The following is a 15,529-nucleotide window of genomic DNA, read 5'->3' as shown; positions in this document are numbered from 1 at the left end:
ACCCTATGGTGACTTAGCAATGTGCTACATCGCCATATGGTGAGCTACAGCAATGTAGTGATCATACAGGTCTACATGTGATCACCAGCTATGTCACCGTAGTGGCACGCTCCCCCTGGTATAGTGTGCCGCTATGGTGATGTGGCAGCAAAATCTAACTGTGCGCCATATGTATGGTGCAGTAACCGCCTGTACTGCGCTGTGCTTTAGTACTTCCAAAAGAAAGTACTAAAGCATAGCGCCGTAGCAACGTCACCATATGGCAATGTAAGTGTTGAATATTTAAACAGCACCGGTGTGACTTGCTTTGATGTCATGCTGCAAACTTAGACTGAGGAGGATGGAATTGTCAAAGTGTTTCAGATTTCTTGACTTGTGGAAATTCAACATATCAGAAGGGGGTGTTGACTGGAAATAAAGTGCGGGCTATTTACTATTAGGTTTGTATTTGCAGTGATGCAGTTAAGGATGAGAATTGAGACCCTGGACCTGTCTTTTCTGACATAGAGAAGTGTTTTAATTTCTTAACAGATAGAGGCTTGATGTAAAATCTGAAATTCTGTTACCAATTTGAACCAGCTCCCCTTTTGATTAAAAGGGGCTGGCAACAGAACATTCCCTGGGAGGTGTCCTCAGTTTTGTACAAGGCTCCTTTTGGTTCAAAACAGCTCAAATCCATTGCCCTTCAGAACGAGCTGTAACTTACATCTATGTGAGTTACTGGAGAGGGGCCTTTTAAGGAAAACCACGGTGTGTGTGGGAGGCAAATTTGGTCTTCAACAGGCAACCTTGTTTTGTGCTCATAATTTGTAGTTAGGGGTACCTACAGTCTTGAATGGGCACTCGTCCTTATTTTTTTTGTCTAACTCAAATCATAATAATTAGGAAACTAATTAGAGAAAACAAGTACCAAACAGCTACTTTAGCAATTCAAGATTATGAAATGGGAAGAAAATAACTAGCAACATGAAAACAAATGATCAACTTTAAAAATAATTGAAATATAAACAATAATAGTTAAACATCATAATGTTTATCCATCCCGCCTGAAATAGCAAAGATACTGCCATTGGAGGAGACAGAAAAATATTTTAATGGTATACAACCACACTAAACCAAATAACTTAGATTAAAAATGCTAACTTTCAGAAGGAGACCGTCTGTATCTTCTATATCACAGTGTTCTGACTTATTGGCATGCGATTGGAGGGGCAAGTAAATGTTGGATGGGTCTTCACCTCCCTTACATTCCCTCACAGGTGAGTGGAGTGAGAGGCTGCACAGAGTACCCATGGATGGTGCTGCCACAAGGTTCTGGAGCTACATTGATGAGGAAACACATATGCCAGGAGGGGGATCCACAGGAGTACTATTCAGAAAAGAGAATCAGCACTATTTTACAGATGAGAAACCAGAGAAGGCAGAGAAAGCAGCTGTGACTTCTCCAAGTTCAGATGGGGAGTCTGTGGCACAACCAAGAACTGAATCTAATCTCCTGAATAGTCATAGATTTCATAGACATTAGGGCTGGAAGGGACCTCGGAAGATCATCGAGTCCAGCCCCCCGCCCCAGAGACAGGAAGTCAGTTGGGGTCAAAGGATTCCAGCAAAATAGATGCCTAAATGGTTCTTAAAAGAGTCCAGAGTAGGTGCTTGCACCACCTCTGGAGGCAGTCTATTCCAGGCCTTGGGGACTTGGATAATAAAGAAGATTTTCCTTATGTCCCGCCTGAAAGAGTCTTGGAGGAGTTTGTGACCGTTTGATCTTTTCATCCCTTGGGGCGCTCTGGTGAACAGACGTTCCCCCAGATCCTGATGTACACTCAATATATACTTATAGATTCATAGATTCATAGATGTTAGGATCGGAAGGGACCTCGATAGATCATCGAGTCCAACCCCCTGCATAAGCAGGAAAGAGTGCTGGGTCTAGATGACCCCAGCTAGATACTCATCTAACCTCCTCTTGAAGACCCCCAGGGTAGGGGAGAGCACCACCTCCCTTGGGAGCCCGTTCCAGACCCTGGCCACTCGAACTGTGAAGAAGTTCTTCCTAATGTCCAATCTAAATCTGCTCTCTGCTAGCTTGTGGCCATTATTTCTTGTAACCCCCAGGGGCGCCTTGGTGAATAAATACCAATTCCCTTCTGTGCCCCCGTGATGAACTTATAGGCAGCCACAAGGTCGCCTCTCAACCTTCTCTTGTGGAGGCTGAAAAGGTCCAGTTTCTCTAGTCTCTCCTCGTAGGGCTTGGTCTGCAGGCCCTTAACCATACGAGTGGCCCTTCTCTGGACCCTCTCCAGGTTATCCGCATCCTTCTTGAAGTGTGGCGCCCAGAATTGCACGCAGTACTCCAACTGCGGTCTGACCAGCGCCTGATAGAGGGGAAGTATCACCTCCCTGGACCTATTTGTCATGCATCTGCTGATGCACGATAAAGTGCCATTGGCTTTTTTGATGGCTTTGTCACACTGCCGACTCATGTTCATCTTGGAGTCCACTAGGACTCCAAGATCCCTTTCTACTTCCGTGCCACCCAGCAGGTCATTTCCTAGGCTGTAGGTGTGCTGGACATTTTTCCTCCCTAGGTGCAGCCCTTTGCATTTCTCCTTGTTGAACTGCATTCTGTTGTTTTCTGCCCACTTGTCCAACCTGTCCAGGTCTGCTTGCAGCTGTTCCCTGCCCTCCGGCGTGTCCACTACTCCCCATAGCTTTGTGTCATCTGCAAACTTGGACAGAGTACATTTCACTCCCTCGTCCAAGTCACTGATGAAGACATTAAAGAGTATCGGTCCAAGGACCGAGCCCTGCGGGACCCCACTGCCCACACCCTTCCGGGTTGAAACTGACCCATCTACCACGACTCTCTGGGTGCAACCCTCCAGCCAATTCGCCACCCACCAGACTGTGTAGTCATCCAAGTCACAGCCTCTTAACTTGTTCACCAGTATGGGGTGGGATACCGTATCGAAGGCCTTCCTGAAGTCTAAGTATACGACATCCACCCCTCCTCCTGTGTCCAGGCGTTTCGTAATCTGGTCATAAAAAGAGACTAGATTGGTCAGGCACGATCTGCCTGCCACGAACCCGTGCTGGTTTCCCCTCAGCATAATTTGTCCTGCCAGGCTCTCACAAATGTGAGCCTTGATAATTTTTTCAAAGACTTTGCCAAGGATGGAGGTGAGACTGACTGGCCTATAGTTGCCCGGGTCCTCCTTCCTCCCCTTTTTGAAAATGGGGACCACGTTGGCCCTTTTCCAGTCCTCCGGGACTTGGCCCGTGCGCCACGAGCTTTCAAATATTCCCGCCAGTGGCTCTGAATTCCCGCCAGTGGCGTCAGTGCTTTTCCAGGCTGAAGAGTTCCATGGCTCTCAGCCTGTCATCATGGGGCCTGTTCTCCTGCCCTCTGATCATATGCATGGCTCTCCTCTGGACTCTCTCATATATATATTATACATATAATTGATTGAATAATCAAAAACAAACAGAAACTCTTAACGGATCACTATCAAAATGGCTTATCTCAAGTGGGGTTCAGCAGGAATCTGTGCTGAGTACAGTGTTTTCCAATATTTATATTAATGACCTGATGCAGGGATAATTAATTAAATGTGTAGATGGCACAAAACTGGAAGAGGTTTCAAACACTTTGGAGGATAGAATTAAAATTGAAACTGCAGAACGGGTCTACAAACAAGAAGAAATTCAACAAAGTCAAATGCAGGGTGCTTCACATAGCAAATGCACAGGAAAGATTGAAGGAATAAGGAAGGTTTCATTTAGTGAAATGGAAACTAAGGTGGGGGACGTGTAGCAGTTTTCAAATATTGAAAAAGCGACCATAAAGAATAAGTAGTACTACTGTTCTCCTTTACCACACAGGGCAGAATACATGGCACTGTGGTAAGTGGCAACAAAACAAATTTAGACCAACTCTTATGATAAATTTCCTATTTGCAAGAGCAGTATGACAATGGGGGAATCTCCTTCCTTGTCTCTTGGCCACAAACTGCCCTTAGTATTACATAGAGGCTGGCTTATCCAAGTCAGCAATCTGGCAGGGCTTACAAAATGTAGGACAAAACAGTGTTGCACAGAACTGGCAGAGAAAGGCCTAGAAAGGTCCTTAGTTTTCAGGGACACCTGGTTAGCCCAGAGCTGCCAACTCTCACAATTTTAATGGGTACATTATGGTATGTCGTACATTTATTTCCTGCTTCTTTCAATCTGTTGAATGCCCCTTGTTGATTGTTTGCCCTTTGTGTGTCTTATTAATTCCAATGGGTTTGAAACTATAGACTGCCCTTTGTTCCCTACAGCCTCTGTATGTGGTTGTGACACTGCCCCCATGACAGTGTGCCCACTGTGCACCACCAGTTCCAACAAGAATGAACCTAGGCAAGATGGCTGCCCCATCAGGTTCTATAGTTAAAAGACTATGCGAGGAAGAAGGTGAGGTAGTAGATCACAGGGTGGAGAAGGAAGAGAATAGTTATAAATTTCATAGATTGTGAGGCTGGAAGAGACTGCAGAAGATCATTGGGCCCAGCCCCCCGTACCAGGCAGGAAAGACAACTGGGGTCAGGTGACCCCCAGCAAGGTGACTGCCTCCTGTTGAAGATTTCCAGAATAGGCAATTGCACCACCTCTGGAGGGAGCTTATTCCACAGTGAATAAGTTTTTCCTAATGTTGAGCCTGAAACAGTCTTCTAGAAGTTTGTGGCCATTACTTCTGGTTATCCCCAAGGGTGCCCTGGTGAACAGTTCTTCACTGAGCCCTTGATGTACAGCACTGGTGTAGCGGTAAGCTGCTACCAAGTCCCCTCTCAGCCTTCTCTTTTTCAGACTGAAGAGTCCCATGTATGGCTTGCTGTGCAAGTCTCTGATCATACAGGTGGCCCTTCTCTGGACTCTCAAGCTTTACCACGTCCTTGTTAAAGTGTGGCACTCAGAACTGGATGCAGTACTCCAGCTACGGTCTCACCAATGCCAAGTAGAGTGAAGAACCACTTCTCCAGTTTTGCTGGAGATGCATTGATTGATGCGTGCCAGGGTATTATTTATCCTGTTGGCTATGGTGTCACACGGCCGACTCATATTCATGCTGTGGTCTATTATTACCCCCAGGTCCCTTTCATTTGTGATGCTGGTCAGTTTGGCGTTTCCAAGCCTATAGGTGTGTATGTGTGTGGGGGGGGACGGGACGACACTTCCCCAGATGGAGCACTTTACATTTCTCAACGTTAAACTTCATTTGATTCCGATCTGCCCAATTTGCTAGCCTGTCTAGGTCTGCCAGTATCTGCAGCCTATCTTCAAACATGACTACACTTCCCCATAACTTGGTGTTGTCCACAAACTTGGCCAGTAAGCTCTTCACCCTCACATCCAAATAATTGATAAAGATATTGAAAAGCACTGGACCAAGCACCAACCTCTGAGGGACACCACTGGCCACTTGTTACCAAGACAACACAGATCCGTTCATTAGAACTCTCTGAGTCCTACCCCATAACCAGGTCTCTACCCACCTGTCTTACAGTTGAGCCCACAATCTTCCAATGTACTGATGAGAACATCGTGGGATATTGGATCAAAGGCCTTTTGGAAGTCAAGGTATACAATGTTGACCTCTCCCTTATCCAGGTGGCAAGTTACCTGATCGTAAAAGGAGATGAGGTTGGTAAGACAAGACCTACCTGCAATGAAGCCATGCTGGGTGTCATTCAGAATCCTACCTTTTGCAAGCCTATAGACTTCTTGATGAATTTTTACAGGATCTTCCCTGGTATAGAAGTTAGGCTAACTGGCCTATAGTTACCCAGGTCCTCCCTCCTCCCCTTCTTGAAGATGGGCACAACATTGGCCCTCTTCCAGCCAAGAGTTTTGGAAAAGTTTTGTCAGTGGTCCCGCAATGACTTTGGCCAGCTCCTTCAGCACCCTTGGATGAAGTTCATCTGGTCCTGCTGATTTATATATGTCTAATTTTTTCAAATGATCACATACCAGTTCTACGGTAATAGTAGGAAGGCAGTCATTCCAACCCTGCTCATTCTGTATCTACTCCGGCATGATTTTGCTCTTGGCAGTGAAAGACCGAAACAAAGTAGTCATTCAGTGACCACCGGTAACCAGCTGTCCTGAGTTGTTGAGCAGTGGCCCCGCACTCCCATTTGTTTTCCTCCTGTTCCCTACATACCTAAAGAAGGACTTCTTGTTGTCCTTGACTCCCATCACTAATTTTAGTTCAGTTACTGCCTTAGCCCTTCTAATCTGTTCCCTACAAGTGCAGGCCATTGCTGTATAGTCCTTGGGGCATGCCCCAAGCTTCCATTGTTTGTACACCTTTCTTCTTTCTTAAGAGGTCTGTGATTTCCCTGTTTAGCCAAGAGGGCTTCCCAGCCCTTTTGCTACCTTTCCTCTGCATGGGAATGGACTTCCTTGGTGCTTTGAGGATTGTGTCTTTAAGGAACGACCACGCTTCATGCACTCCTTTCACCTTTGGCACCTGGTCCTGCAGCCCTTTCCCTACTAGTGACCTGAGTTGGTTGAAATTTGCATTTTTTAAGTTCAAAACTTCAGTCCTACTATCTAATTTGCGTGCCTTGCGATGGACGGATAGAAGGAAATGCGGGTAGCAGAGCAGACTGACTGATATTACAGCCTGGCACAAGGCACACAGGGAAATGAAAGGGGAACACAGGGCTATTCAGGGCATGAGAGACAGACAGGAAAGAGGAATGTGCAGGAGACCTGAGTGAAGGACCAGAGAATGCATGGTGTAGGAAAGCAGAAGAGGAGACTGGGCTTGAATATGTAAAAAGAAGGGGAGCACAGAGGGAAAGGTGAGTGTGATCGGAGACTGTGAAATGAGAAGAAATTCTAGAGGAGGAAAAGAATATAGAAAGGCTAACAAGAGATTTATTGAGACAGTTCACATTTCTGTGCATATTGCTCAAAGTTGGACTTTGAACCCACATACAAAGTAAGTGTGGGCATCTCCTTCTAAAGCTAAAAGTTCTTTTCATTGATTATATTTAATTTCATAAATCAATGTTGTGATTTTTTTGGAGGAGGTGACATGATTTTCGAATGTTTGCCGGTGGGTTACCATGAGGCATCCTTGTTTGGCCAACACGATATCACAAAAAAAGTAAAGCGAATAACAAGAGAAAAAGGACAGCCAAGAACATTATGATTAGATAATAGAAATTATGATTACTCAATGGACAGAAAAGATGATAACAAAGCTTCTGTACCTGATGAAAAAGATGGTCAACGATGGAGGGAGAGAGATAATAAGCAAGCTGTTATGATGGCACCCTCCCATCTTGGAGGCTATGAGAAGCTGGGTGGGAGGTGAGCAGTATATACATTTTTGTTATCTGTAAAAATTGAGATGTTTGTTCAGTTTAGAGCATAGGGCTATATGATCATGGTGGGCAAGAATCAGGTTTTCTTGGACTGACAGAAGAATGTTATTGCAAAGTGTTTTCACAAACCTCACACAAAAACCGCTCTGGCTGGAGTGTGATTAAAAATTAGCTGAAAGGAGCAGTGGAATTGTAAGTGAGGCTGCCTAAAGCGTTTTAAAAGAAAATTAGTTGCTTTTATAGCTTTGAATGGAGCTATGGATTTCAGCCAAATCCGAAGTCGGAAAAACTAAGGCTTGCAAATACAAGTAAAGAAAAACTAAAAAGTGCTATGTTGAGCAAAAGTAGTGTGAGAAATAAAAGAAATATGAAGTCCCCAAGGACAAAGACTTGCTTGAAAGACAGAATGTTTTGAAAACATAAGAGTTGATATGAGGAACCTCAAAAACCAGCAGAAAATGGATGTGGGACAAGTGATTTGATTTTTAGAGCTGTTTTAAACTGCCAGCAACAGACATGATGATGCATACTGGCAGGCCGGGGGCATTAGTAACGAGACCATGAAGATAGTGCCTTTGAGGGTGTTATTTTGAGCCTGGGATCTTCCAGTGGAGAGGCATCAATTTGAGAGGGCGCACTTTGTCAAATTCTGCTCTCATCCCTGCCTGCCCAATCTGACTGAGCACGCTGGATGAAGGGGATGTATTGTTTTTAGAAAGCCTCGCTGTCATTTTCCTGTAACCACAACCATTTCACAGATTTGTCACTTTGCGCTCAGACGCTACCTGGTGATTTTCTGCAAGTCCTTTAAAGTGTCGGTATTATTATTCTCAAGCCTAGTTCCCGGAGCGAGTCGGAGGAGGTTTTCACGGGAAGGGCCAAACCCAGCGGAGCAGTAGCGTAAACACGGTTGAGGAAAGAAAGGGGTCAATAATGACGTTGGCAACTGCGATTTAGAAATCAGTTCTGGGCATGCTTAGCAGCATTTGTTACGATTTCTTTTTTTTTTTTTTCCTCCCTTAAAAAGCTGACTAATGCTTCTCCACCCTTTTTGTGACGTCACGCGTTGCACTGCCCGGCGAGCAGGCCCGAGGGCTGTTACTATCAAGTCGTGACGGGCGGGTTGTGTTGTGTTGTGTTGTGTTGTGTTGTGTGTCTGCGCCTCGCCGGGAGCCGTTTGCTCTCTTCCAAAACACACACACACACATATACACCCCCCTCCCCCAGTCCCGGCCTCCAGGGCAAGGCAGAAAGTTGCAGATGAGGGAAAACTGTAGCTCTCACAAGCCCAGTTTAAAATGTTCCCCCCACGCACGCAGCCTCTCTCCGGGTGCCTCCGGCATGCGGGCGGCAGCCGGGCCGGCCCCGAGCGCTCCCCACCCGGCGGGCGCGGCTGTGCCCCGCCCGGCCCGGCGGAAAGCAGCTGCTCGGACAATGCTCGCGCCCAGCCAGGCAGGCGGCGGGGAAGGCCGCGGCAGCTCCTCGGGCCGGCCGGCGCTAGCGCCTCGCGCGGACCCGTCTCCGGTGCAGCGGGGGGGGCCCGGGCCGCCCGCACTTCCTCTTCCTCTGTGCGCGCAGCGGCGGGGAGGGCGGGGGCTGGGGAAGGAGGAGGCAGCGGCGGCGGCTGCCGGAGGAGCCCGAGCCCGGGAAGGAGGGAGCGGCAGGGAAGGCAGAGCCGAGCCGAGCCCATCCCATCCCCGCCGCAGGCAGGCAGGCAGGCAGGGCCGGGGCGGGCGGGGCAGGAGGGCGGTGCCAGGAGCCGGCGGGGCCCGGCAGTGCCAGTGTCACGGCGCCCGGGAAGCCGCCGCCGGATCCGCCCCCTGGAGAGGCCGGGGCCGCCGGAACAGCCGCCCCGCGCCTCCGGCCCCCCCCCCCCCCGGCCGCGAGCAGCGGGCCCGGCCGCGCCGAGGCGGAGGCGCCAAGCAGTTAGCGGAGCCCCCGGGCCTGGGCCGCCGCCTCTGAACTAGGATGTCCCGACATGAAGGTGAGAGGCCGGGCCGCGGCGGGCGGGCGAGGCCGAGGCCTGGCGCCGCGGGGAGGCGGATCATCATGGCGGCGCCGCCGGGAGCGGAGCCCGGGGCGGGCGGCGGCGGCGGAGGCCCGGGTGCGGGGGGGGGGAGGAGGGGAGCGCGCTGTGGAGCCGGGGCGGCGCGGCCGTTGGGGCTGGGGCCTGGCGCGGCCTAGCGCGGCCCGGGCCCTGCAGGGCCCCGCCCTGGGGTCGGAGCGTGGCCGTGGCCTGGCGGGCCTGGACCCTGCGCGGCGGGTGGCGGGGCCGGGGCACGTGGAGGCCGGGGCGCCCCGCGGTGGCTGCGTGTCGGGGGAGCCGCGGCGCAAGGCCGCCGGAGCCGGCGTTGACGGGCCGCGCTGGGGCCTGGCCGGCTGCCGGCTCCCCGCGGGCAGGGCAGGGCAGGGGCGTGGGTGCCCGCAGCCTTGCGAAGCCTGGGAGGTCCCACCCGTCAGCAGAGGCTGCTGGACACCTGCCATTGTTCCTCCAGCCCCCTCCTGCCCCGGCTCTAGGCGCGGAGCGGGCAGTCGGGGGTGATGTTGATGGTGATGGGAAGGCCTGAGTGCAGGAGGCAAAGGGGAGGATGCCTGCCCCAGAAGGGCTGGGTTTGGTCTCAGTGGGCAGGTGAGAAGACTGACCTGGCCACCCTTCTGACAAGGGCAGGTTTCATTCAGATGATTATGCAGGGGATCCTTTTTTTGCCAGGGCAGGTCCTGGCTCCTAGTGAGGGCGGTCTTCCCAGAGAGGTAGAAGTAATCTTTTGAAAGGACTTTCCAGTCTGATCTCTTCAGACCTTCTGCAGCGGGGGGGTACGACATGTCACACAGATCTGAAATAGTTTGACAGTGTAATAAAGTTCAGAGTTTAGTTAGTAACACTGTTGGAGCCTGTCAGCCAGTGCATGGGTAACTTTGCAGTGCCTTGTGATGGAGATGATGCCACGTAGCCTGACATCAGTATTTCAGTTTAAGGTGTTTCTGTGTACATTTAGTTGAGTAAAGTCTTCCATGAGACTGATAGCATCCTGATTTTTTTGAGTAAGAATGTGGATTTTGATGGAAGTTTTTAGTCTAATGTTTGCAGTACATCCTACCTCACTCCTTGCCTGATTAAATGCATTCATCATCTTTTTTCCTGAATGATAGTTTTTGTTGGGTTTTTTTTGTTTTGGTTTTTTTGTTTGTTTTTTTTTACAGAAGTAGTTAAGCACACACCAAGAGTCAGTAAAATGAGGGTTAATCTCTGCAGTTTAAAAGTTGCCTGGTGTGTTTTTTGTTGGAGAATGTGTTCAGTACATTCTCCACTATCAGTGGTGTGGTGTGGTGTGGTGTGGTGTGGTGTGTATATCAGTGGCTTTAAAGTGTAGTAACAAGGTAAGAACTCACCATAACCATGGATTGTAATCACAAAAGTGATGGCATGTGCTGATGAGTTCTAGTTGTTCTGTGCTGAGCCTTACTGTCTGAAAACTGTTGTATTATTTGATAAGAGCATTTCAGCCTTAGAATTAGTATTTTACTTGGGTAGAAAAGTCTTAAAAACAGATTTTTCTATGAACATATTTCTGGTGTTCTGCATTGCAAATTGCCTAATGCATGATTTGGTTTGCTAGCATGAATGATCGTGTTATTTCCACAGTGGGACTTTGATGCTGATTAGAGAGAATGATTTTGCGTAAACTATGGTTAATATTTATAATTCCCTCTTAAAAGCTGGTAAACCAATGTTTGTTCTGTCGAGCTATTTAGTTTTGCAAATGGAAATAGTTGCCCTTTTCTATTCAGTTGTAGGTTAATGGAAATTTTGGTAACTTTGTTATGGGTATATCTTCCTCCATGTAAAACCCCACAAGATAGAGAGCACTGCCGCTGCTTTGTACAGTACATTTTACAGGAATCTGGCTTGTGATTTTTGTCTTTCTAATGGTATTCTCTTTAACCACATTGCTTATGCTTTATTCAGATCTCAGTTTAGTCTTATTCTTAATTTAAATTTAGTTGTGGGCTTGGGAGAGTGGATTTCACTTTACTTTTTTACAGTAGCTTTCTGTTGTTCAAGTTGAGACTCGGTAGCCATCAAAAACTTGATTGGATACCCCTTCCCTCCCCCCCTCTAAAATCTGCAAAAGTCATTCCCCCTTTACATCTTGCATGTGTGGTCTGTGGTTGGTAGATAATTTTTGGTCCAAATGTGAGTTGATTGAGAGAAGCTCTTTTTGAGGTAATGAGATTCAAGGGGAAAAAACAAACAGGCTTTAATCAAGTTCAGAAAATTATATATTTCTGTGTGTTCTTTTCAAAATGCCCTGTCCTCGAAATTCCAAATGAGATTTGATAGAACTTGGTGAGAGAGAACTCCAGATAATCTCTGAGATGGGGGAAAGCCAGGCTTGAGAAGCTCTACCCTGGAGAATATGGAATATCGTGATCGTCTGTAGGCCTTAAATAAGGCATGGAATGCCTGGTAGTCTAAACTTTCTTTCAGCTAAAGTCTCTGGGACTTGTCTTTGCAATAATTTATAGAATGTGAACAAATTGCTAAAGAAATCTCTCCGGTTTCTGAAAAATGGGGATGAGGTCATCATAGCCTGCCTCCTAGCTAGTGTTCTTGTCTGCTGCCAGGCAAGAGAGATGCCAACTTACCATTTCCTGGTTTCTTTTCCATCCACCTCTACTAAATGTGCAGCAGTGGAAGTTCTATTGCTGTAGCTTTGTCCTGGAATATTAGCCGTTGACTTTTAGAGGCTTTGTCAGCCGTGCAGGCAGGAGAAATGATCAGCGTTGTACTTCCGTTACTAGGTAGACTGGAAAAACTCCCCCCCCACCACCACCAAACCTCTGACCCCTATTCCAGATCTGGTATGGGGGAAATGCTTATTACCTCCCTACTTCTGTACTGGAACTTGCTGTCATCCTCCCAGCCTTAGTCTTGCTGCCATTCTTTTAGCAGTTTCACGGGTCTTTGTATTTGTCCATTTAGAGACCCTAAGTTCCTTCTCTTGAGGGATTATGTGGTGATGTAGTATTCAGCAACCTGCATGTAGGAACCAAGTGGAAGCAGAATCTTTATATTCATACATGCAGGATGGCAAACAGCAGGATCTATGCATATGTCCCATCAGGAAGGAAAAACGTTAATGTCTGGAGATGGCAATATGTGACAGCACTTTTACTGCATGGCAATAGATTTTATTGGAATCCAGGGCAGGAAAGTTACAAGACTTGAGGGGAAAAAATGGAGTCATAATTTCCAGGAGCACAATCAGAAAATTCTTTTGTAATGATCATGTGGAATCATGTTACTTTAGGATATGTACTATTACATATACAGAGAAAGGTAGTTAGCCGTGTTATTTTGAAGTCATTTAGTCTTTAGGGTACGTTTCTACCCTGCCTTCTGCCTCATATACCATACGTATATAGAGATGGGTAACCTAGAGTCCAGTATAGGCATGGGACTCCATGGCATACATAGCCAGTCCTGAGAAGCCTCTACAAATCCAAAGACTTGTAGTGGTGTCCTCCTACCCCTTCGGGAGCTCTACTGAAACTCTGAAAAAGTGCTGCGTCCTTCCAGGCTGTGAGAGATACCACTGTCCTCCTTGCTAAGCAGCTGACATGACCTAGACATCTGCCTACTACATGCTAATCTTGCATTTTCCCCAACATGTTACATACTTCCATTCAGAGATTTGTCTCCCTGCAGGCATTTCAAAGTTTGAAGAAGCAGATGACCATTACTGTTTTCATGTTTCTCTACTGATTATTCAGCAAAGCTCCACAGTTCATCCTAGGAATTTAGAAGGTCCTGAGAAGAGAAATTGCAAGGGGGAGCAGAAATCGAGCTACTGAGCTTAAAGAAATAGGAAAGTAATAGAGGCTGCATGAGAAACTGTGGGCTGTGGAACCTCTTGGAGTACTTAAGATACTTCTGTGGAACTGGACCTAATGGAGCTTGAAAGCCCTGCAGGGCATCTGCTCCCTAGCTCCTAATGAGTCCATAATATAAATAAATCTCTGACATGGGAACTTGGTTGGGCTAAGTACATTCATATTAATAACTTTAAAGGTTAAGGAATTAAAAAAAAAAACAACCCAAACCCCTTCCATGTGTGGGTTTTTTTGGTTTTTCTTTTTAAACCTGTGCTGTTAGGAATTGAAGTACAGCATTAAAGTTACATGTACATGCAATTGAAAAGGCAGAGGTAAGTCATCAGAACATGTTTAGCTGTGTTCTAGCAGTGGCCCAAGAGAACCAGGAACTCTACCAGTTTGAGCCCAATATAAAAAGCATAAATAAAACTTTACGTCCAACAAATCCATCATTTTATTGGTGAGAGCAAGGACTAGAGTGATTTCCCTTCTCCCCGCCCCACTCCCTTTAATTGTACAATGGCTATGTCATGCCCTATCCCCAGAAAGTCATTTAAATTCGTGGCTAGACAAATGGCACATTGGCCACAGTCCTTCTTTACTGCTTATTAAGATTACGTGCCATCGATTTGTATAAATGTTAAGCACACAGTTGGTCTACCTTGTATTTAGGCCTCTTAGAGCTGATAATAAAACCAAACTAGTATATATGAAAAAAGGCAAAGTCATTGTGTTGTTGAAGCATCGCGTTGACTAATAGGGATGTATGTGCATGAAATCAATTATAGATTAAAGTTTGGTAGTGCAGTTTGTATGTACTTAAACCTTCCCCAAATTTAATATCCTTGTACTCCATAAGTACGAGGTCTTAAATTCAGCAATGCATTGAAAACTTCCTGGAGCCCTTTTAGAAGGGAAAAAAATTGAGCTGAGATGTCACTGTACTGATACAGTATCTGGAGTACTACCATTTCAAAGATTAATGCTTAGCTCCAAGTAGCGCTTTGGAACTACATAGCTCAAAATACACAGCACTTTGTATGTTTGCATCTCAAAGTACTTCATCCTCATGGGTTAGGACAGTATTAGTTGGTAAGAACAAGTTTAGCCCTGTAGTCAGAAAAAATTAAGTGCAGTTTCTGATACTGAGTCGACGTTATAATTTTAGGTAATCAGAGTTATGTTTGAGGAGCGGGAATGTTGGTGCTAAACAACTAATAGAAAATAAGGGAAACAGTTTTGCATTATAGTCAAAATGTTGATTGTTTCAGTGGAAAACCAAATCACCTTTGAAAATATAAAAATCATAACTTGCCAGTAGTGGCAAATGGGCATGAACCTCAATAGTTCCACATCATTTAATTTTATTTTAAAAAGTACATTTTATCCCTTTGAGTAGCACAAAAAGCTTCTAAATAAGAAGCAATGCAGTGCAGTTTTTTTTAATTTCTAAAAATGGACTTAAATAATAGATATGTGAAGAAAAGATTTATTTTCTTTTGGATTTGGGGTCATTGTTTAAAAACTGGTTGGAAGACAGATAAAGAATAGGAATTAATGGTTAATTTTCATCACGACAAAAGCATTATAGTAGAATTCCTTATAGTTCTGTAGTAGGTCCAGTCTTTAAAGATATGTTAAATAATCTGGAAAATTGAAAGATGGAAAGAGAGATAGTAAAACTGGCAAATGATACAGTTACTTAATCAAGACCAAAAGGGATTCTGAGGAATTTCAGAGGGAACTAAACAAACTTAGTGGATGGGTATTACAGTGATAAATATAATTAATTAATATTAAGTGAAAAGTAAAGTACAGGGAAAAATTGAAACTGTTCATATACCTTACAAGTCTCTAAGTTAACTAACTGTATTTTCACAGGAAAGGATGTGGGTTCGTTGTAGGTAGTCGATGGCTTCTGCCATGCTGTGCATTTGCTTATTTGACTATGGTTTCATGTTGGGATAATGCATCAAGAATGGGGTGGAGAATACTATAGACAATATTACACCCAAGATAATACCCTAAAAGAACAGAAAGTTTGCAAAATTAACCATTCAGAAGTTAGGAAATGCCAGAATGAAGGTGACGTGTAGAAGCTTAATTCAGTCAGTCCCCTCATGCATATATGTATCATGATTGTCTTTAATTATGTGATCACATGCTGTCTTCTTCATAGGAGCCCTGGTTCATTGGGATCTGGAATGGACTGCACTCTGAAAATGAAGCAGGGATGGATAGTGAAGGAGACTGCTATGTATAGCACCCTTGCTTTATTA

At 46.0% G+C, this 15,529-nt stretch overlaps 1 protein-coding gene across 3 annotated transcripts in view; it reads left to right on the top strand.

Annotated features, from left to right (window-relative positions):
* The first annotated feature begins 8,989 nt into the window (after positions 1 to 8,989).
* Positions 8,990 to 15,529, top strand: part of KCMF1 (potassium channel modulatory factor 1) — a 64,903-nt gene continuing 58,363 nt past the window's right edge. Inside the window, exon 1 of one of the 3 annotated variants that reach the window (XM_059724570.1) lies at positions 8,990 to 9,357. In XM_059724570.1, the coding sequence (XP_059580553.1) occupies positions 9,342 to 9,357 (16 nt within the window). In that variant the 5' untranslated portion in view covers positions 8,990 to 9,341. Of the gene's footprint in view, positions 9,358 to 9,905; positions 10,003 to 15,529 lie in introns of those variants that run through there. The other 2 variants (XM_059724571.1, XM_019490763.2) reach the window with 2 other exon arrangements.

The sequence above is a fragment of the Alligator mississippiensis genome, chromosome 3, assembly GCF_030867095.1.
Source record: "Alligator mississippiensis isolate rAllMis1 chromosome 3, rAllMis1, whole genome shotgun sequence".
Classification (NCBI taxonomy): Eukaryota; Metazoa; Chordata; order Crocodylia; family Alligatoridae; genus Alligator; species Alligator mississippiensis.
The sequence above is the reverse complement of the archived record's forward strand: the minus strand, read 5'-3'. Positions and strand labels throughout refer to the sequence as shown.